Source organism: Larimichthys crocea, chromosome VIII (assembly GCF_000972845.2).
Source record: "Larimichthys crocea isolate SSNF chromosome VIII, L_crocea_2.0, whole genome shotgun sequence".
Taxonomy (NCBI): domain Eukaryota; kingdom Metazoa; phylum Chordata; class Actinopteri; family Sciaenidae; genus Larimichthys; species Larimichthys crocea.
In genome coordinates this window covers 24,715,330-24,739,640 of record NC_040018.1, presented here as the reverse complement: position 1 = coordinate 24,739,640, position 24,311 = coordinate 24,715,330, and the positions used below count along the sequence as shown (strand labels likewise).

General features: G+C 39.6%; 1 protein-coding gene across 3 annotated transcripts in view; it reads right to left on the bottom strand.

Moving 5' to 3' along the window:
- Positions 1-257: 257 nt before the first annotated feature.
- The window catches only part of LOC113746350 (solute carrier organic anion transporter family member 3A1-like), a 38,868-nt gene continuing 14,814 nt past the window's right edge, over positions 258-24,311 (bottom strand). For 2 of the 3 annotated variants that reach the window (XM_027281674.1, XM_027281673.1), the window contains 9 exons: positions 21,042-21,501; positions 7,041-7,139; positions 6,609-6,878; positions 6,256-6,420; positions 5,871-6,069; positions 5,117-5,252; positions 4,767-4,939; positions 4,404-4,468; positions 3,767-4,143 (listed from right to left, as the gene is read on the bottom strand). In XM_027281674.1, the coding sequence (XP_027137475.1) occupies positions 3,767-4,143; positions 4,404-4,468; positions 4,767-4,939; positions 5,117-5,252; positions 5,871-6,069; positions 6,256-6,420; positions 6,609-6,878; positions 7,041-7,139; positions 21,042-21,336 (1,779 nt within the window). In that variant the 5' untranslated portion in view covers positions 21,337-21,501. Of the gene's footprint in view, positions 4,144-4,403; positions 4,469-4,766; positions 4,940-5,116; positions 5,253-5,870; positions 6,070-6,255; positions 6,421-6,608; positions 6,879-7,040; positions 7,140-21,041; positions 21,502-24,311 lie in introns of all 3 variants that reach the window. The other variant, XM_027281672.1, reaches the window with a different exon arrangement.

The window sequence follows — 24,311 nt, the reverse complement described above, 5'->3', positions numbered from 1 at the left end:
TATCACAGAAAGGCTACATACAGCTGGAGGATCTGCTCTGAGCTCCAGCGTGGTGAGACAAAGTTCTCTGCAGGACATTACAGAACACTTCTATGGTGTCACTTTGGCACTTTTATGGCACTATTATATACAGAGGAGTCAGCACTATGACACACTGGACGTTACAGTTATCAAAGACAGCGCCACCTGTAGGGGGGTTGCTAAGGAGGAGATGGTGTCCAGCTGGTAAAGTTAGTTAACACCCTCCTTCATGTTCCTTTTTTTTTTTTTTTTTTTTTTTTTTTAATAGTTTGTACAGCTCAGCATAATGTCCGGCTGTCCTCAGTATCCTGCTAGGAGCCAATCCTCCCATCAGGGACAAATTTGGAGCTTGGAAACCATCACAAACACTAATCAGTGCCCAAAAATTGTGTATTCATACTCTTATAGTTCACATCAAACCAAGCAGACATTAGTTTAGTCTGGTCTGGTTTGGCATGGCATGGCTCTGTGTTGAATGTAGGTCCATTGTTGATCTCCAACATTCTCTAACAACTATCTGTTTTCTCCCTTTGATATAATATTCTTTTTATTTTATTTTTTATGATGCTGAAGCACCATCAATCTATAGTTTAAATCTTATAATTTTATTTCATTGAAGTGCTAAACTAAATACATCATATATGAGTAGAGTGGATCTAAATTATTTCCACCATTTGCAAAAATAAACAAATAAAATACTCATACAATATGAGTGGCAGCATAAAATTAAACTGAATCATGGAACCTATTTGCTTTCTTGACAATAATAATATATGACTGATACCACTCTCATGTCTGTATGATGAATATGCAGCTACAACCAGCAGCTTGTCAGCTCAATTTAGAGCAAAGATGCCTGGCTCCGATAACATAATCGATCTGCGAGCTCTTCTAAAGCTAACCTATATCATGTTAGTTTAACCCATAGGAAAACCAAGTGTGAAATAGACAAGTTTAGTTTTTACGGGAGGTTATGTGCAGGACTCTTTTGATGGCGGGTTGCAGTGACTTCCTGAAATCTTGTCGTCACTGTGAGGTTGCCAGGCAGCAACTTGTTTTTACACTTTGGTTTTTGTTGGGGTTAAATAAAACAAGATGTAAAATGTTAATTAATTAGCTTTAGAGGTGTTGATAGGTGCCAGACGGACTGCTTTGCCCTGTTTCCAGGCTTGATGCTAAGCTATACTAACTGGCTGCTGGCTCTAGCTTCATATTTTCCATAAAAACATGAGTTTGGTATCGGTCTTTTTGTCCAACTATTGACAAGAAAGTGAATAATTTTATTTCCAAAAATGTCAAACTACTCCTTTAACCCCCCCACCTCTAAACATCAAAGGGATTACACATTTTGGAAATCTATTGCGATGGTGAGTGGCTGGACAAAGGTCCATATTTTTGATGCAAAACATATTAAATACTTACAAAGTAAGCCAGGAAAAAAAACAATATATTCTCTATATAAACTGGATATGTCAGAAATCAGAATCCCATAGAATTCCTAAAAAGAAAAAAAATATATTTGAAAGAAACCCGAACATCTGTGTTTAGACAATCACTGCAGTGTGAGTGATTATGAGTCAGCTGAGGTTTGCTAAAAATTGTCAACATCACAATGCAGTATGCATTATAAAGCTTTTCCATGGTCTAAAACAGAATTTGGAGGCCATTCGAGTTAAATGTGTATTTTAACCATTACCATGGCCACCAAACCACAGAGTCTGTGCAGCTTAGTGACATACTGAATATTTATTTTATTATTGCATGCATTACCAGCATGCTTTTAAATTAACTAATTCTGGCTGGACACTGTGCGTCATGCTATGCTGTGTCTGCTGACAGCTAGCCCACCGCAATCATCACGTCTCACTGCCTTGACTTGGCGTTCTACTTTAAATGCTTTCACACTCTCAATCTGTCGGCTCACGTGAGCTTTGTTACCGTTACTGATTCTATTAGCGAAGGCCTCCTCCTCCCCCACAGCCTCCACCTTCTTCGGCTCTACTACACACATATGTACCCTGGAGAGTCTTATTTGCAACGTTCCTTGCTTGTTATTTATCATGTTGCTATGTATTCCATGCATTACTGCTGCAGGGGGCATCCCCAAGAGTAGAATTACACCACCAAGTCAAACTGTGTTTCTGTCTAGATACGCATTGACATCATTGTTCCTACAATGGTGGTACGGTCAAATCAGTGGTTAGAGAGATAGTCATGTAACTGAAATGTCACAGATTCAGTTACAGAATCAGTGTCCATCCATTCAAAGGTGGGCCATCTAACTCCTATATCCTCGCATGTCGTCTGTTGCGTTTGGTAAGATCATCAGCTAAACACCTAGAAGGACTTTTCTTTTTTTTTTTGGAAGTTGCACCTAATTTCTATTTTATATATGTCAAACAGAAAAAAGACTGAATATCAACAAAACGGTGTCGTGATGTAAAACAAACACAAAGATTTCTGTGGCTCTGAAACAGAAAATTTGTCTCAGAATCTCGTCCAGCATTCGTAACAAAACTCCACACTATGACACAGTAAAGGGATAATTATTACATACTAGCTCAACACTACTACCGTCAACAAATGTCCTAAAACGCCTTCTATTACAAGAACGGCAAATGACACTGAAAGCCACTGAGAAAGACCCTCTTCCTTAGTTTTTAAAATACGTGCAACAACTCAAACTGAAGAGTTTGGTTCCAAAATGTGATATCCACCCTTTGAGGCACAGCAACCTCTACTCTCACAAAGTGCAGTTATTGTGTAATAGGTTAGACATTAATTAATTTGGTTTTATTTATTTTTTTCTGTACAGATATTTTGTCTCTGTCCTGTCCCTTGACCTCAAAGGCTTTAGCCATATAACCAGCAAATAGAGTTGTGGCCTCTGTGGTGTTGATTATGCCTGTATTCCTATTTGTTTGGCCTCTGTAGTCAATGCATCTCTCTTTTTCCTCTGTTTATTATGTTAAATTTATTATTATTATTTTAAATAAATCTGATTGAGGGAACACACAAGTCTGTTATTAACTCTGTAGAAGGGTTGCCTAGTAGTTACGACTGTATGTCTTGTATGTCTGCAAAAGTGCTCCAACCATGAGCTAAAATATGCATCATCTAATGATGAACAACCATGTTAACTGTCATCTTTTCGATCTGACATCTGGACCTGAGAATTACTTCCTTCTAAAGGAAAATAAACTGTCTAATAAAGCTAATGAAGAACCAAAATGTTTAGATTTCTGCTTCTCAAAGAGCTCTGGCCTCATAATTAATCTAAACTTACCATGAGTGTGAATGTAACTAAACTGATAATGAAGATGAACTTAATCCAGGGGCATCCTGGTGGATTAGTAGTATGACGTATTCAATGCAATGGTCACATTTAGCTGGGGACACTTGTTGCATTTTATTCCTCCTTTCTTTCCTGATGTTTACTGTCAATCTCTATTCTGCTGTCAAATTAAAAAAATAACCCAAAGAAATGTTTTTAAATACGCTTATGATTTTTTTCTGGACCAGATCATCTGTAATTCAGTAAAAAAAAAACATTAAGTGTGATATGGATATGGATCATTTTGTGAAACTTTTCTTCATTTTTATCGTTATGTTTGATGTTTGGGTGAAAGAAGATAAAACTCTTACTGAGAACATTCTTCTAAACTGATACGATACCAAAGAGACATCAGATCAGTTGCACATTAACAGCCTCAGCTCCAGTCGGCAGTCCCAATGCAGACCACCACTATAAAACTGACTCCATGTTGTCGCACATCTCGTGGTCCTCCAGGTTGTATATGAACTTTGTCCTGTTGGCTGGGTTCTGGGTGATCTCTTTGCCCAAATTGTCCAGAGTCACATTGGAGGCAAAGAGTTCGGTGGGTGTGAGGTAACCCTCGCTGTTCTTGATGTATTTCCTGTAGTTCTTTCTCAAACACTGCCACGTGGTGGTGTAGAGGATGAAGGCTGACGACTTGAGGACGATGGCGATGCTGACGTACAGGTGCCTGTAGGCCACGTTGTCATACAGCATGCAGGCTCCTTTCTCACCGCAGACAGTGCTCCAGAACAGACAGGTGGAATCGATGCCCATGCCGAAGATCAGAGGGGGAGGGATGAAGCCTGGAGCAGGACGGGGTTGTGGACAGACAGCAGGTGAAAAGGTATACCAGAACAAGCACACCAATTTGAGGATAGGTTTCTTTTATATCCGCACAGACAGACAGATAAAGTTAATCAACCAAGGTGAAAAATTGCAACAATGGACAGACAGGACAAGCACAGCAGTGTAAGTATTTTTACACAATGTGTACCAATACAAATCAAGAATAAAGAATAATTTTTTTATGTGGACAGTAAAGTATACGTCTTAAATTGCTTACCTATCAGTCTCAAGAGCAGGAACAGGACTCCAAGGGCGTAAGATTTAAGCTCTGGACTTACAGTTCTAAAAGCAGACACAGAGTTGGCATATATGGTGTGTAATGGTGAGATGAATACCTAGTTGCAGCAAATAATATTTGTGGTTGAATGGGCAGAGGACAAGTTGGACAAGTTTCATTCCCAGTATGGTCAAGCAAACTGTTTCCACTCTCATGTTAGGCTAGGCGAACTGGAAGTTAATTGTAGCTTTATATTTACAGTACACACATGAGACATGAGAGTGGTATCGATCTTGTTATCAGCCCTGAATGTCAACAGCTCCCTCTAGTGGGCGCTTCATGTAAAGCAGCAGGTCTCCTTACCTGATGAGGATGATGACAGAAGGTGTCTGGGCCATAGCTCCGATCATGCTGCACACACAGATAACACATAGGAAGGTGAGGAAGGCCTGCTGACAGCCTGGACTGGGGCACTTCCCTGGTAAAGCCACCGCATCTTCACTGTTGCTGGATATACACGTACAGCTGGTCAGGTTCTGGCACGAAGATAAGAAATTAGATTAAAATGTTGTCATCCCACTCTGAATACAGAGATCTAAAGCAGGACTGCTGCAGTGTATGGGTGTTCTTGTCCTTGTCCTTTAGTTTTAGCTCCCCAGTGTTAAAGGCAGTCCTGATGCAGCTTGTTTCAGTCAGTTAACTTTTTCACTCACTGGTTTGGTGCAGCCAGCGAAGCAGGCTGAGAGGTAGGTGACTCCGTTGGAACCACAGACAGGGCTCACTGATGCTGTGTAGCAGTTACAGTTATTGATGCACGCTGACTCAGGTCGCTGCCAGGACTGCAGCGTCCTGTGGAGGAGGACAAAGGTCATGTTAGGGAGTATATACTGTACTGTACATATGATCACAGTCCTTAGTGCTATTCTATCTTTTGTCAGCACAGACATTGATTACTTTTTAAATCAGCACGTTTACATAGAGCACTCTGTGGCCTTAACATTCAACCATTGTACTGTAACAGCATTATGTAATTAGTGACATTTTTGACAGCAAATTCATAACACTAGAGTCACAACGTGCTTTAAAGTTTCAAACCGTGAAATGCTGTGTGATTCAATACAGAACAATCTTTTACAGTAAACACTGAGAAGGCAAAGGCCTCATATCTGTCATTTGACATCATATTAAAGATATAAAGCATTGCTCATATTTTACCGTTAGTGCACAGTTATGGAGAAAAGCTCCATAAATCAACAAAACCTCCCAGCCTGATCATCTTGATCATAGTGACAAGTATAGTTGAAGTCTCTTAGTATTTAGAATATTTTTATCATTTAGCATGTTTGAAGTTATGCATAACTAGAACATGTTTCTTGAACTGCATACAAGCAATTTAGCAACTTGTAAATAAAACACACAATAGCAAGACCTGTACAGCGCTTGGAAAAGACTTAATTCCCTGCTTACTCGTTGCTGTAGGCAACTGTTACCCCAGCAACAGGTCCAGTGTCACAGCCCAAGAAGAGAAAAGAGACGTAGCATGCAGTGGACACCAGGTTGACCAGCATGGCCATGCGGACAGCGCCCAGAGCTGACAGGTTCAGCTTCTTCACCAGCAGACCCCCGAGGAAGATACCCAGACAGGCACAGGGGATGGCCGTCATACCTGGGGGAGGAAAAGACAACGATGTTTCCTTAAACTTTCCTTTTCATTTATGCACTGAAAAAATGTCATAATTTGTGTTTTCTTTTGTTTTTGTTTTAACCATAACATGCCACTCCTGATGCTTTGATTATAAAACAAAACAAAAAGTTTGCCCTCCCCTCAGATGAATTATTATGAGCCTCCTACCTAGCAGCTGATTAGCTGAGGAGGTGGTAAGGTTGAACTGCTGTTCCAGGTATTTTCCCAGGAAGGCAGCAAAGCCAGCAACCACAGCGATCTCCATGCAGGCTGCCAGCGTGATGCAGCTGAACACCGGATTAGAGAGAAGGTGCCTGGTTACCCGGGGGATTACTGAGTCATTGGAGAAGAAAATGGAGAAAAAGAGGATACAATAAGTAGAAGAACAGGAAGAAAAAGAGAAAGAAAACAGAGAAAAGTAGCAGGAAAGTAGAAAATGTGTTTAAATTAACAATTAAATCCTCCATCCTCTTATATTTTATATTTTCTCTTCAACCCTTATTTCTCAGGATCCTCCTTACCTCTCAGGTGTTCACAAACTGAGAGTCCGCTGTTTATATCGAAGCCATGAATGGCCCCGTTGGGTTTAGAGCCCTGGTACTCCAAGGTCAGGGAAGAAGGCAGCATGGCCTGCTCACTCTCCCCTCCGCCATCCATGTCCTGCTCGTCCAGGGCCTGTGGGAAGCCAAACATGAAGAGGGCCGACAGGAAGAGTAAGGCACCGCAGAGGAGGAAGCCGCCCCACCACGCCCCGATCCAGCGAGGGTCATCTGGGGTGATGTCCAGCTTACCTGTAGGAGAGTTAAGGATGAATGTTGAATGATGTTGTAAGATTAAATTTCACAGACCAATGTGTTGATTACCCAGTAGAGTTAATACAAATATAACTATTGCAGTGAAAATCAACTAAATTCAAGGATGCATCTCAAGAAAAAAGAAAAACAGCAACTCACTGGTGTCGATGAAGACAGCATCAACATAGACTTTGGTACAGACAGAACCTAAGATGAAGCCACAGGCTGGGCCAAACACTAATGTTGAAAATAAAATACCTGCAAGACACAGAGAGAAAGACACACACACACACAGGGAGGAAAGATAAAATAATACTCATTAAAAACGACAGCAGCAACAGCAAAAACTATTATTACTAAATATTTCATGTCATAAAATCAACATTTATTTTTGCAGTATTTTGAAGTGCATTTCACCTCATCTTTCAGCAGAGGGCAGCATTGAATCAAGATTGTAAAGTGTCTGTTGGGTTGTTGTTTTTTATTCAATATGTGGCTCCTACCACAGAGAACACTTGTGTGGGTAAATCCACTATTTGACAGAGAACTAAACGTGTTCTATTAAAGGAAACATTAGAGGAATTCGTGCCAAGGGAATTTCATCAGATGTCTCTCACTGACAGATTTATTCATTGTCACTTTAATATGTAGCCCATAGGTTGCACAGCGTAATTGACCTAAGACTAGATAATCTAGCAGGATCATAAATAATCAAGCAGGAAATGTGTTCTTAGTGTAAGCACAGTGGGGAACCACTCATGCAGTAGCTCTCGTTGATTTTCTCTTGAAAGCAATGTTGCCCTGTGTTGGCCCAGAGGTTGAGAGGTTTCCAATAAGCAATAGCAGACTGTGTCGGACTGTGTGGGTGTAGGTGTGTGGCACTGAAACTCAGTTATCCATGCTGGTGGTACCAAGAACAATAGGATTGAGCTCCTAGTTTGGAGAAGCCTGACTGCTAAAAACCGAGCCCAGAGCAAAGGACGCTGCTCCCTACTGGTAGCATGAGAAAGATAGTCAATTTCTCTGTGAGGGATGTAATGATTAGTGCTGTGGTAATCATCAGTGATAAATCTGAGAGGGGAACAGCAGTTATCATCATAGTGTTATCAATGCTTTTCCAAAGATAAATCTCCAAAATATAAGTCAGAAATAAACACTATTTTAACCAGCCTTTTGGATTTTATGGCTGACATTTGAAAGCACAAAAACCCATTTTATCCATGATTATTTTATCCAGGGACAACTGTGATTCATGAACAGCACACTGGATACCCAGGTCAGCACCCTTTTGACAGATTTCAGGGACAGATAATTTATTAACTGCATATGGATGCAGAATCTGGGCAATTGTCCAAGACTTTTTTGAAACCAGAAGTGTTCTGGTTTCCGTTTATAGTCCAAATACTATTGACTAGTCCTGTTTGAGTGGGCTCTGGTATCAGCAGTCTATGTGGAGAGCAAGAGAGGCAAAACATATTGGTCAAAATGTAATCCTGAATTGGCTAATGTCTCACAACATTTCTGCATTCATATGCATTCAACATGTATCAAGTTACTAATGGGACTGCAGAGGAAGTCTTTGCCAGGAAATCCAATAACCATTTTCCACATTGCTATTGAGTACACTGGAAGCTCATAAACATTAGGCATTTCCCCTGGAGACTAAATGGTCATCAGACAATAGCTGATGGGTTTTGAGATTGTTTTCAACCCTAAACCTAAACAACAAAGTCAGAAGCCTCAATATACTGTCTTCATATATATGTATAAAGGTGGATATATCAGTTTTGTAAAGATTTCACAATATCAAAGTGAATATTACTAGTGCAAATTCAGATACCACATTGTTCAGTTTTCAAGTTGATGTTTTGTCTCATTGCAACACAAAGTACAGCTTGAGGTCATGAATGCCATTATTTTGCAGATATTTAAAGTATGAGACAAAGAACATTTTTTCTGGCTTTTCATGCCTTTATTTTAATCACGACAGCTGAAGATAGACAGAAACTGGGGAAAGAGAGAGAATGAGGAGTACATTTAGTCAAGGGCCACGGGTTAAAACTGAAACACAGCCACTGCAGTATGGACTAAGGTTCAGGACAGTACATGAGGCACACGCTCTACATGTGTAGACTACCGGGGTGGCCCCAAATTTAAAAAATGGCTTGATGATTTTGCTAGATGAAAAGTTATTGCAATTAACCCTCAATAATCAATGACTGTACATAATTCAGCAATCCATCTAATAGTTGTTGAGTTACTGAAGTCAAGATCAAAATTATAGGAGGGCAAACCAGCTGCCATTACTACCAGAGCCAGCTAGTAAGCATGGATAAAATGTAAAGTATGTAAAACTGCAAATACAGTCATAATTACAAACCTTGGCAAATGTAAGATAAGAGTGACGCTGTGTTATTGGTTGAAAACTTAAAGGCATACTGTGTGCAGCTGTAGCCTACTGACTCCTAGATAACAGTGACACAAATGGTATAGAGCAGGCTGAAAAGAAATTTCCAATAATTATGAAGCATATACACATTAAAAATAATATTTAATAAAAACAATAAGTTAATACACAATACCATCTACAGTAATAATACTTGATATGTCATTCTCGTGAAGCTATGCTGTACTAACTCTGGTACTCTCTGTCCAATAGTCACCCTCTCTGACTTTCTCTGTCAGTTAGATGCATTATGTTCATTTCAGTAGAGTCACTGATGCCAGCGGGGCTAAAGTCAGGTGACAGAGGACGTGTGGGGTTACAGTGAGGCCAGCTCAATAGCCAACCAATGACATAGCTCTCATCTCCAACTCTGCCTTCCACTAGGATCAAATCACAGACAACCATAGGACAGCACAACAAATCTATAATGTATGTGATGCGAATATACACACACAAACACAACAGCAAACAACACTGGGTCCCAGCCAATCACAATACACCAAAGCTCCATATTCTCTTACTGGTGGAGATAATCAGCTTTAAAGTGTCCCGTATACACTGAAAAATAAAGTAAGAACCTGGACTGGCCTTCAAAGTCAAACAGCTGATGACAATAACAGCAATAAGCATGAATGACAGAGAATTACCGGTAAGCTTTGTTATGCCGTGCGAAAAGACAGAGAGCTCATAATCCTATAGTAACAGCTGCTGGACGCCCATCAGGAGAAGCATTCAGGCCTGATGCCAGTCTGTTGTTTGGACTCAACAGTTGGTACATCTAAGGCCATTTCCTTGGAGACCCAACTGAAGGCTCATGGCAGTTAAAGACTGTATGTAGTGAGGGACTGGAGCTTTGACCATACAGTAAAACTTTTATTACTGTGCAGTAAAAACGATGCAGTACAGTACGAATATTTAGTTGACTCACATTTAAAGTGTCTTTCTGCTGAAAGACAGACTGAAAACTGTTTTTATATCTAGAGCATTTTATATAATTGTACAATGGTAAGTTGATGCATTATCAGGCGTGTATTAGGTGTTCAAAATGATAGATCATTTTTATCTCTCAAATAAGTAATATATGTATTCATTTAAAACTCATCTTGTACTGTTGAAAGTTGCTGCATTGTAATTTACCAGATTTTGTAAACAGCAACCGCTGCAACAATGTTGGAATTATGATGTGCACACATTTTTATTTATTTACATTAATTATTTTTAAAAATCAATGCATGTCACGTTAATTTTCAAAGGATTGGTTTAACTTTTGATTGCTCGTTTTCTGAGGCAGAATGTAAATCCCTCTGGATTTATTGACTTTGCAATGATTGCAGTCCTGCCTCAGTGTAGCTGTGGAAGCTGCAGATTGCTTTCAGCATCCTCAGCTGAGTTTCAGTGTATAAGCACGTATCAATGGGTTGATGGCTTTGGAACATGCAATCAGCAGGATAAGGTACTGGTACGGTACGGATGGTTGCAACTGTAAAACTGGGTTTGGTACATGTAAAACAATATAGTGGTGTGCAATTTTGAAAATTAAAATCATATATCATTAAATTAATTGGTCTTATCTAGTTGGTACAACTGATTTGGCAATCAGTTAAAATGTCATTTTTAAAAGTTTAATTTGTGACTGCTAACAGCATGAGCTAAATGAGATGTTCTTGCTGCTGAAGTTCATATTTAGTTTAAACTTTTTTGTCTGTCTTTAGCTCAGATCTATAATTTAAAAAAAGTGCAAAGGGTTTAAACGGGCAGAGAAGACTGTTGGATGACACCCACCTCAAACACACACTGCAGGCAGCTTTAGCAGGACATGCCTTGTCCTGGAGATGCTGTACACCCTAAAATATCCACTGAGAACCTTAATGGATTTCCAATGTTTGAGACTGCTGTTGTCTTGGTACTATCTTAATCTGTTGTGTCTGAGCGCTGTGACAAGGACACATACAAGACCAACTCGGCATAAAGGTCAAGGTACACTAATACAGTCCTTTTGGACAACAAACTAACAGAAAATGATTTTATTTTCTCTGATTCCTTATTCATTTCTCACTTAAGCACAGAAGTGAGCTGCCATGCCAAAGTAACTTTATGTCACATGCACCCACATTACTAAAACTAACTGTACTGAAACTAACTAAATGTATAATTCATGAACATGCACTCTGGGAGGACCTGGAGCTTTAGAGGTGACTTAGATATCCGTGTAAAACTCTGCTTGTTTGACCCAGCCATTTGGAAATGGCAGGTGGAGACACTCCACTTAAGCCAAGAGCTTGTAAGGATTTGACAGGTCCTCCGTTCTGTGAGTTTGTAGCGCTGAGTGACTTTAGTACTTTATATAACCAGGTTTGTTCCTAAAATATTAGTTTTACTATTAAACATTAATATTCTGAATATATTACTTTAAAGATCCAGATTACAATAATGATACTGGACCACACACACTCTTAGACGTGTACAAAGAAGCACAGGAAGCAATTTCAAGATGTCAGAAATCAGAATCAGAAATGTATTTAGCACCAATTCCTCCAACAATGAGATTAAAAACAGGTGCACACTCATGCTTTTATTTCATTGTGACTAGATAATTGCAGCTCCCCTTTCTCAGTCTGCAGCAAAGAATTCTCCATCCTTTCTACAACTATTGCAAAATGCACATCAAACCTATCTTTTAATCTTTGCATTGGCTGCTTGTTCATTTTAGAGTTTATTTTTTAAATTTTAATTATCATTTTTAAAGCCTGGAATTGTTTGGCGCAAAGCTTTTTTAAATCTCCATGTACCATCAAGGCCCCTGAGGTCCTCAAATTCTGCTCTCTTGGTGTTTCCCAAATCCAAATTTTAAAAAAAAGTGTTTGCCATTAAGGCTCCTGGGCTTTGCAACAACCTTCTAGAGGACATCGGGATGATTAAGTCCATCACTTCATTTAACGCGCTTCATAAAACACACTTTTATAGTGTTGTGTTTCTGTGATGCTTCCATCTTACCTTATATAAAACATGTGTTTTATTGTTGTTTTTTCTCTAATTTGCATTTGTGGAAGTGTTTTACAGTATTTGATGCTCATTGCTTTTTCTATATATTATTTTACTGATGGTGCTATAGTGTTTTTATTATTTACATAAGGGCACAGTGAAGACCTTAACACATGCTATTAGGTGTTTAAGTATAAAAAGCCTATTAAGTATGTATGATTGTCAAAAAAACAAAACAACTAACACATGTATTAAAGGTTCCCAAAAATAAAATTAAACTCATATCTGATGAAATATTTACAGGAAATTAATTCAAATAAACTTCCATTTGTATGTGGGTTAATTATACAGTTTATGAGTTGTTCTTTGTTATGCAAGGAAATATGCAAGGAAATATCCATAAAATATGTCACTTACTTAGTAATGGGCTCCTTTAGGAAAAAAAAGCTGGGAAACACTGAGGAATGAGAATTAAACTGAGACTGTTTTATAACCACATTAAAAAATCCTTCCAGCATGTTTACATATACTGAGTCTCAGCCTACAAAATACAACCATGTGTATGTTACTAATTATAGAACGTACAGTGACTTTCCTCCAGGGAGATAAAACCCTCAGATTCACAGGAGAAAATACTGAGGACATGACTTCACTGTCCTCAACAGACCTGATTACAGTGAATTTTATTTTACTGAAAATTCACAGTGTTTAAAATCATTAACTTAATAGAGAGTAGCTTAGTTTACTTTTGGAGGAGTTCTTTTTGAATAACAACATATATCACTTGGTCATTTTTATTGACAATATTGTTTCATTTGTTCAACAGAAGTGATGAAAATCAGGCTGACCCTGATGGTAATACCTTTGCCTGTGTTCTGTGTCCAGCTGTAATGAATGCAGCAGAGGCAAGGTCATACTAAGACAGGGCGCCTCTACCTGGTCACACTGCCAGCACATGAATAATTTCTCACTCAGACTCACATTATGGCATGGTTCAATCACTGGCACTTTGTATCTTGGCAAAGGTGCTTCTAAAAGGTGCACATATAAAACAACCTGCTCTGGTCTGAACAGACAGTGTGTGCTGAGTCAGCGTCCATACCTTCCTCTGCTGTCCTACAGTGGAAGAGTAATAACCCCACTGGAGTAAAAACATTTTGCTGCAGTGGACTCTCAACCTGCATCCTCACAGCGCTTCATTACACGCATTACAGCAATGAATAGAGACTAAGATATGAGGCAGGAAGAGGGAAGCTGACCCAGCGGCTGCAGAGTTGGATCCCTCAGGCTCAGACTGGTCTTTTACTTTACAGTATCTGTTATGAACTATAGATTACTTTACACTTCAGTACAGTAATACAATAGTACAGTTGTACAATATTGTATTGTTGCTGCCATTTAGCACTTTGCTGCAGACCTTCAACCTTCCTGTTGGTGTTCAGCCTAGTCTGAGACAGGCCTAAATTTGTGCATTCAAATAATAATGGGAAGGTCAAACTGGGATGTGCTAAACAGCAAGTCAGAGGTTGAGTTTTCACTAAATTACTTAATTATAACATAATTTAAACCTGCGGTTCTCAAAGTGTGGGGCACTAGACTAGAGAGTGAGAGTTTGTGTGACTATAAATGCAGAGGGCAAAGCGCCCTTATAGCTGTGTGTTGCCAGTTATTAGACTGATCACCCACCCCCCGGTCCTGGGGGCGACACCAAGGTAACAGGGAGGGGCTTGAAAACTCCCCCTTGTCCAAAGTGGGGAATGACTGAAAAAGTTTGAGAACCACTGCTTTAAACCAATGTTAAAAAAAAGCATGATGGCTAGTCTGACTAAGTCTGCACTTCATGACTTGACATGAAGCATTGTGCTTTTACAATTTTGACCTCATGATGGAGATAAAGGACAAGTTACAGTACCACTAAAGAGATTAGAACATTTGACTCAAAACCACAAATGTTTGGCACTTAAAGAAAAGTCAGAGGGTTCATCCTCTGGGCACCATGAATGTTTGCCATCCATCCGTTAATAAGATAGGCCAACATTGCCGTCCCTGTTACTAGTGCAGTTTTTTGTAAAAGCTTTGTTTTGACTTCAACAATGAATTTTAAAGTGAGCGTTCGTCAGCTGTTCGCAGAAAAACAAAATTGGCTTTCTTTCCGGACACGGCAGACAAATGTGAGTGCATGGAAACTGAGTAAAACTGGAGACACTTGACTAGCCTACTAGTCTAAACACAGTAGTGTAGATTTACATCTTCCGTTAGCAGAATACAAACATTTAAACAGTACCACGTTCTGTACCCCATTATGTAAATGATGTAAAGCAGGAACTATTTGGGGCTGTATTACTGTTTAAAAAAAGGCACAGAGCAGGAATACTGTAATTGAATAGCTGCTTTTCTGTTAGAAGCTCTGTGGGCGATACAATAGACACAAGAGTTAGTTGCCTTCACATGGGGTATCAGTCAAGCAGCAGACAGCAATCAATAATCCAATTACAGTCCGGCTTGGACATTACAGTGTCGTCAACAGGAGCAGGTTAGTCTTTCTGTGGGAAGCCATTTTCTCCTCTGATCGGGAATGCATCACGGCGGATCATATAAGCCACAGGTCAAGACTTAAAATATTAAATAAGACACTGACACACTGCAACTTTAATGTGGATGGACACTGTTTGCACATACCCACACAAGGATGTCCTCACTGAAATATCTCAACAACTATTGGTTGATTTCCATCCATCATGTCCAGAGGACATATGCTAATGACTTTGGTGAATCCCTGACTGCGCCACAATGATTATGACCACTAGTGTTGGATACACCCTCAAACAAACCTGCAACCTCAGCTTTACTTGTCTTAATTAGCAAACACTAGCATGCCATCATGCTAAACTAGGTTGGTACACTGTAAACATTATAGCTGCAATATCGACAACATTATCTGTGCTCATGATGGCATGCTGACTTTAGCATTTACCTCAAAGCACTGCAGTGCCTGAGTAAGCTTCATAGAGCCGCTAGTATGGCTATAGACTCTTTCCATCACACAGATCCCACTCTTTATTGCTTGTGCTGCAGTGTATCACTGCTGCATTACTACAATTTTTAATCTATTTTTGTTTTTTTTCCCTCGCAGCTGCCAGAGGACACAATGATCAGATGGTCAGCTAACTGAAAACATAATCTCAGATCTGCCTGATCTGATGCTCACATTGTTTAGGACAGACACACACAGAGGAAAACACACACAGTACTGGACACTAAGTGGAAGCCTACTCAATATTTGAGGAAGAACAGGCAACAGTGCGGACACAGAACAGATATGGGACAGGTGCATGCTGAGGGATTTGTGCTATGACAACCGGGAAGTGTTTGTTCTTGAGTATTCCCAGTGTCGCCAATCGCTCATTCAGGCAGTATTGATCCATGTGGGGTAAAGATGTGGCCACAGCCGAGCAGTCTCTCCTTCAATCATCTGGTTAGTTAGTGAGCCCATGGAGAGCTGCCGCTTTAATATTTAATCATATGGTTAGATGTTTGCTAAACAACTCCTAACCGCTTCTCTGTCATGCTGCATTATTCAGAGGTTCTCTTATAATGTTACTGTTTCTTCACACATCATCATCAGCTCGTCAAAAAATGTCCCCGCTTAGAGACAGGGAAAAGCAAGCTGCAGAAATATTATGAAAGAGCACATAATACGTATGTACTGTATAAAGACCAGGGCGCATGCAATTACCAAGCCACAACAGATGACCCAGCAGTCACATTGTAAGAGGTAACCATGGCAATCAATATGCCTAGATTGTCAAAAAAAAGATAATAGAGGAGGTGGTGGAGAGAAAGGAATAAAACACGATCTGCAAGTGTGAAAGGAAGAAGATTGGAGCTGTTATGCAAGAAACAGTTCCTCGTGTACAGGCTGATGCTGTGTTACACTGAACCAGGTGGTCATAATACACAAAGTCGGTCAAGATTTTAATTGGTAATGCAAATTATCAATGACACCCACTGACAGCTGAAGAGTAAGAAATGAGCAACGAGTGGTGGTACGTTTTTAGGGCTGCAGTTAACAGACATCCTTGGCTGACTGACTGGACTGTCAGATCCAGTCCATCAGAGGGCTAACATAAACAGAAAAATACAACTGGATTCATGCTTACAGCCATAAATCCTGTTTGCCTTTAAACACAATGAGTATTCGGTATATTTGGTACTATCAGTCAGTCATGATTTGATTAATTAAAACATTTTACAGGCCTTCAGACATGCATAGTTCCAAAAAGATGATTCCTCAACTCTGATGATTACACCCTTAAGTCTTTTGGTTTTGGTGAAATGTCACTGTCGGATAAGTTCAAATAAAATTTTGCACAGACATTCGCACCATTCAACTAACTTTGGTGTTCACTGCTCACTTTTGTCCAGTAATTGGTGGTGACATTTAAATATCTGACAACCGGATCAGTATGTTGGATTTAGTGGAATCTAGTGGCATAGTTGTGGATTGCAACCCCATCCACTCACCCTCTCATTCAATAGGCGAGGGGGAAACGGCGGTGACTGCAAAAAACACAATACTGGACACTGTGATTAGTGAGTCTGTACGGCATGGCTGTAGAGTCTTTGTCTTGGTTAAATTTTAATCTAATTCTAATATAAAGAGAGCAGGATGAGCAGGAATTTCAATTTGAGTACTGGAACAAACAAACACAAATATGGAGAACATCCGCAAAGAAAGTATAAAGGAAACATGATGAGGCAACATTGATAATCACTGAAACAAGGCACTGCCTAATTGATGGATGTAATACTTTCTGCAAACTGTTTTTTTTTTAATTATTATTATTGTTATTGCTTTTTTTCTTTTACATAAGAAATCTGCTGCAGTCAGGGAGACATCAACACTAACTGAAGGCAAAGACAGAGCAAGACCATATGGGTCCTGAACCAATGACTTTACACAGTGTACAATACATCATACTGATATCACCTTACGTTGCATATACTGTATTATTTACTAGTTACACTGTTTTAGATTCTTTTCTGTTCTAAACGTGATTTAATGTGATTTGAAATGATCAGGCATCTGGTATGAGTTGGCCTCTGGCCAAGCAAGGGGGGTAGGGTAGGTTGTTGGTTGCTGTGCTAGCCTTGATTGCCTTCCTTCCTCTCTTCCATCCTCTGTCCATCCCTCCCTTCCCCCCTCCCTCACTCCCTCATCTCCTCCACTCTGAGTGCTGCTGGCAGAGACTGTACAGATCAAAGCATGAGACAGAACAAACCGCAGGCCTTCTCACCCTGCAAGAGGTCTGCACTGAAACGCAAGCAGGGACAATGCAACTGACCAAAGACGAGCAGATAATCCAGTGAGGATGGTGAGGAGTAACTAGCCACACGGTAGCCAACAATAATGGATTTTTTTATTTTCTTTGAGTGCCTTCATTGACAAACTGATGAATCCACAGAAGAGGACAAGAGCTCTTATAGAATAACAATTAACTACAGTTGTGCTTAGACTCATTGCTGCATCAGCTCTTTAAAGGTTTATGCGATGGTGATTTAACTGGTATACATTATCATACAATAATTGAATGTCTGTAAAATTTGCAATTGAGAGTGAACCGCAATAAGAGGAGATGTACTGATGAGAGTTTCAGGGTCAATAACAAAGACAGATAATTACTGAGATGTATTTTCACACCGTCAGTACAAAACACAGTTATGTGCAATCATAGAAACGTTTATTTAATTATTTATTTACATTCATATTTCTTATATTCTTATTTTAATAATAAAGGTTTAATAAAGGTGTTTGTCTTTTTTTCTCACGTCTACCCAGATGGAGCTCTGCTACTAGCAGGTCACTGAGTGGTGAGAAGAACGGGAATGGCACATACTATAGCCTCAGTGCCTGTCTCCGTACTGTTGCCTTGGCAACTTTGGCAGACAAGCTGTAATGTGTGTTATTTCGACCTCTCTTGGTTTCTGCTGTAAGTATAACTGCAGTTCTCTGCTGCTGGGGACTAAATGTTTGCTGAAGTTGGGAATAAAGTGCTTTGCTTAAGGGTACTTATGTAAGAAAGGGTAGGATCATACGCACATTTTCCCCCACAACCACAACACTACAGTCAACATTGGATGTTAAGTCAGCAATCTCATGTTCTCTTCTCTAAGCTTAAACACACATTTTATGATCTGGCACCCAACAATCTACATATTGGCTTTTTCAAAACATCAACGGTGAATATTAAAATCAAGAGTATAGCATTTAAATTTGTATTTATTGTTGCATAATATCACAAGTTAGCTACTAAATACTACGTGGTAGTGAATAACACCATTCATAAAAGAAGAGCATAAAATAGCACGTAGCTATTGATGGACTCATGCATCCACTCATGGCAACATGTTTAATAGCCAGAGATATTTCCATCCACTGGCTAAACCCATCATCTGTGTATGACCAAACTAAGTCAATACAGTACAGTACATTAACACAGAAACCTGTCTCATCTCCTGAAATTTGATTCAGTAATAGTCTAGTCTAGTAATAGTTCAGTAATAGTATGAAACCCTTTTTTGTTTTGTTCAGTCTGTGAGTCAGCTTTACTAGACTTGATAATGTCAAAAGGACACACAAACCATGACAGTGCATAGCAGAGGTCGTGTTGTGGGCTGGATTAGAGGACAGGCTGAGCAGAAAGTCTAGATTACTCTTGTTCAGTGCTGCAACTATTATAATTTTTAAAATTGATTAATCTGCTGGTTATTACCAAATTAACAGTTTTGTCTATATAATGTCAGAATATTGTGAAAAATGTCCACCCTAGTTTCTCATGATCTACAGTGATGTCATAGACATATTTAAAACCCAAAGATAATCAGTTTAACATGGTATATAACATGGAAAACAGCACATCTCCATATCTGAGAGGCTTAAAACAGCATTTTCAGTTGTTGCATTAAAAATTACAGTATCAATTTATCAGTTATCAAAATACAATTGTAGATAGTTGACTAATCACTGCAGCTTCTCTCTGATTAGGTTCTCTGATTAGGTTTGGTCAACATTACTGACCAAAATTGCCACTTAAGTTACCCTGAGAGACCAGACAGGCAGTTACTTTGGATCATTTCAGTCACCCTTCAATTCATTTAAAGTAAACGTCAGTGGTCTAATTTGTCATATCAGTCATCTGTATATCTTACATGTATGATTTGTTTAGAATGAACAGGAAAAACAGAAACTTAAAACTGAGAAAAGACATCATATTACTGGACACATTGATCTCTTTGTCTGTGGACAAAGTGGACTGTTGATGCTGATGATGATGAACATATAACATTTCATATATCACATTTCAGTACATCGATGGAGTTGTTTCATTGTTGTACAAATTTTGATGTAATAAAACGCACAATAAATAGAAATTTAATCATAGGTCATAACATATCTAATAATCTGCAGAATACTGGTCTCTCCTTTCATTTATTGTGATTCAGTTTGCATCTATACAAAGAGCTCCACTGCTTTCCTCTTTTACATACTTTGCTGCATGTGCACCTGTCATTAACAATTTGTTAATCACGAGTAATCATGATTCAGTGAAGACAATATCAGTCGGCTTAATAAGATTTAGTTTAATATAATACTGCAATCTTATAATTCAATGTAGCTTGTTAATGGGACTTCAGTGCACACGTGAATGATTAATGTCATATTCATGTTTCAATGATGCAAACATAATAATCCCATTTACTTTCATAGATATTGTGATTGTACACGTCATTAGCCTTTGTTTCTAATTACTTCCAGCTAACTGGAATAAAAATCAGACGGATGAAGAACAAAGCCGTTGCTAGGTTTTGTTTAATCCAGGGATCAAGGAATTTTCATTAAGATTGCATCTCATTTTGGGAAATATTCACTTTCTTGTCGATTTACACAACTTCTGTTATATATATAGAGCTAATTTAGCATAAAGAAACAGGGAATCTACTAGCAGCACCTTTTTACTACTCAACACACAGTTTGTTTTATCTGTATATTAATATAAATGCAAAAACGTCTAACTGAGGTTATACTGTGCTTGAACTGGGCTAGCCGTTTGGCCCTGCTTCTTGTTCTTTATGCTAACTGACCGTAAACTAAGATAAGATAAGATCCTAATCTCACCAAGAAAGCACTTACGTATGTGCAAAATGTGGAACCATTACTTCAAGCGTCACTTAGCAGTTTCAGACTTTGTGTAATTAAGGCACTGTTTGCTCCTCAGTTGAATCTCTGATTGTTATTTAGGTGGTGATCCTGCTCCCAGGTTATCAAATACAAGCGAGTTTGGGTTGATGGTTTGAAGATGATTGAATGTTCAGTCTCATTCTCAGCTCGCTCTGAGCCACTCTTATCTATCTTCATCCCACCTTCAAACCTGTTGCTCATTCCAGAGTTTCCTTCCTATACATTGTTGAAAAGATCCTCAGTCTGCCACATGTTTATCACAATGTAATTGTTTTCATGGTACACTCTGATCCAGCAAGTAACAATCTGTATCTCACAACAGTGCTTTCAGTCACTAGTGATAAGAGAGCAAAGAGATTTTGATTCTGTCATCATGTTTCAGTGTGCTCTGATCAGGTTGGAGATTCAGTGTTTGTTCATATGTTGAACACTTCTAACCAAAAACTACTATAAACACATGACGATCAGCTCACAACAGCTCAGTGCTACTCACCTATGTACAGCGAGGAGTCCTTCCTGTGGACATGGTCGTCGATGTAAGACACACCCAGAGGCTGGACAGGTGTGGCGCCGATGCCCAGCAGAACCTGGGCTCCGATCAGCAGAAGGTACATCATGTTGGTGTTGGCTCTGTTGCCACATTTAAACCCAGAGTCTCGGTTCTCTGACCTGGAGTTGTTGGAGCAGACGTCCCTGCCGTCCTCAGCGTGCCACGAGTCCCCGGCCTCGTACTCATACTGATGAGTCAGGAACTCCGGCAGGGCTGACAGCAATGCCCCCAACGCCATGACGATCCCGCCACAGCCAATCAGGCGGGGTCTGTGGGCCTTGGCGCCAAAGTAACTGACAAACAGGATGAGGGCCAGGTTGCCGATCTCAAAGCTGCTAGCAATGACGCCCACATCGGCACTCTGGAGGTTGAAGCGTCTCTCCAGAGTGGTCAGAACACTTACCTGATGGAGAGAGAGAAAGATAGGGAGAGAGAGCAAGTGTTATGACATGACATCAATTTTAATTCAGGATTATATACTCGATTTTGTATTCAGCAATTAATAGTGTATGGTTTCAACATTATTAATTGCAACACCGACCTGTCATAAGGATACATTCGATACATTTTCCATTTAAATGTTTGTGTAAAATAATAATGCATGAAATCGAGCTTCAGGTGTTATTCAGTAAAAGTAAAAGCAGGTATTAAACGGCCATCTGCCAACAGCAACCATCTTCCAAAATCTTCATACCCACACTCCTCTTCCTCCTCCACCATCCCAAACAAACCTGATGCCAACCTGGGAAAAAAAATGGTGATGTGTGCATGTGTGTAGCTTAAGGCAAGAAACCTTGTGCAGCTGTTGTAATGATCAAACAGACACAAACACATGGCACCAGCTGTGTTCTGGGTATGTGGAAGTGATAAATGTGTTCATTGCAACAAATGTGTGATACAGGACAATAAGACTTTTTATTTAATTAATCATTTATCCACAGCAGAGTGTCACACGGTGTCAGTGTTCAGCAACTATCCAGATAAAAAGGAGAATGTGGATGGATGGATCTTGTATAATTTCATTTGCTCATCCTATTTATCCTATTTATGTTCTGCCCAAGATGACTACTTTAACATCATGTCCCACCACCAACACAGCCCAGAAACAGTCACAAAAACATTCAGTTTATTACCATGTAAAAGAAAGAAAAGCTTAAAATTAGCATGTTTGTGCTTGTGGATCAAATAACTGTATGAGCTCTAGCAGCACTGCCATGCCGTCAGTCTAGTCATGCTATACCGGGCCAGTCTGGAGCAGTCCAGTACAGCAGCCCCCTCTCTCCCTCCCAAACGCCATTACTTTCCATAAAAGGATGAGGAATCTGTAATTCACTTCTAAAATAAGAAGATGGCTGTCACAGGTCTATTATTTCCACAGTGAAACACTGACCTACTTCTGTCACCATCCAGTACACATCGTGCGATGGACTGACAAAGATGTTGACAAATAAGTATTTACAATTATTTTACATTCAGCTCGCACATGAGCAACAACTGTTCACTAGTTGTAACTCATAGTTCCCTGATATACAAGCTGGGAGGACACTGTTCAGAGGTCACAGAATCTAAACGACACGGTTAAGATTTACTCTTGTGGCCCTGGAAGATTTATGTCTGGCCTCATACTGGATGCTGATGGAGAACAGCCGCTTTACACCTTTTATATTCCAGATTTAGATGTTTTAGTCCTCTCCACTCTGGCGTAATTTGAGTAGAAATATAGTCGCTCTGCAGGTGCTTCTGTGCTGACTGTGAAGATCTTCAGTCATCATAGCTTCTTCCAAAGTTTCACTGTTTGTAAACAATAATAATAATGCGCTTGTGGAAAATGAGGAAAAAATAAATGCACACTCTGAACCAAGAAAGTGGCTGAATTAAAAGGCAGCACAGAATAAAAGATGATGACAGACAATATTTTATACAGGAGAGGATAGGCAGTGCTTTTGTCTGCAGCAGGATTTGCTAAAGATGCACTTTTGGTTTGGGATGCTGTTTTAAAAGGAAGACATTTCACTGCAGTCTTCAAGGTAAACACTAATGCGCTTTAAATTTGTGACTGGTGCAAAATACATTAAAACCAACTCGGTCCTGTTTCTGCCAAGCTGCAGTCTTCTCCACACAAGTGGCAACTTTATGCCTCCTTTTAACATCTCTCTACTGGCAAATGTGCCTGTGTACAGTGTGAATGCATCCTGGTGAGTTTATTTCCGTACAGTTTAGATGTTTGTTGTTCTAAAAGCTGCATGAGTGTCTGACTGACCTTTGAACCTCTGTTCAAAATGACTCCCTGGACTGTGCTGATGTGACTGTGAATAAAGACGTTCCTCTCCATCTTTACAGTGATGGCAGCGTGTCAAAAAGAGCGGCTGCTTCATCAAGTTAGTGTCATAAAGAATAAAACGAAGCCCCAACCTTCATGTGCAATTATTATCAAGACTGTGCTGACACCTATCAGGGCAACTTGCTTTAATTAGGCAAATAATAATCCTGATTAAAGTGGCATCTCTAAATAATAGACATCATCACACATATTTCTTTGGCCACAACATTAACTGCTACCATTACTCCCATTGTAACACTGATTCATCAGATATGTTTAATACAGAGGGGGCATTCAATATGTTTGACGTTCAGGAAGATGCTTTAATTTCACCTCTGTCTGTGCATGAAATCTGACATTTTTTATTTGCTTTTGGCTCCTAAATTCATTTTATCAATCTGTCCATCTACTGAGCAGAGCTTGTCTCTTATGTTGACATCAATCTAACCATATCAGGGATTAAACTGTCACTGTAAAAGAGTATAAAATGACTGGAAGCTTTTATGGGAAGACAATATATTCTATTATCGCTTCTGTTGTGGGGATCACGTCATCTCCTAGGCCTATATCCTCCGGTGTCAAAGGCCTCCTGCATTTCTGAGGCACACGGTTTGCAGAATGGAGCAGAGCAGTGCAGAGCATGCAGGCTGGATGGATGGATGGAGCTCCTGACCAGCGTTTCGTAACCTGCTCTCTAGCAGACCATTCATATACGCATATAAAATTCTCCAACAACAACGTGGAGCCTATAGCCTCCTGTGACGCGCTTTGTGTCATGCAGATGGTGCATAGGCCTGATGGATAATACGCAGCAAGTCATCAATCAGCTTTAGCACCGCGTCCCATGGTTGCTGGAGGATGTGATTATTCTAATGTGATCAGAATAATATGAT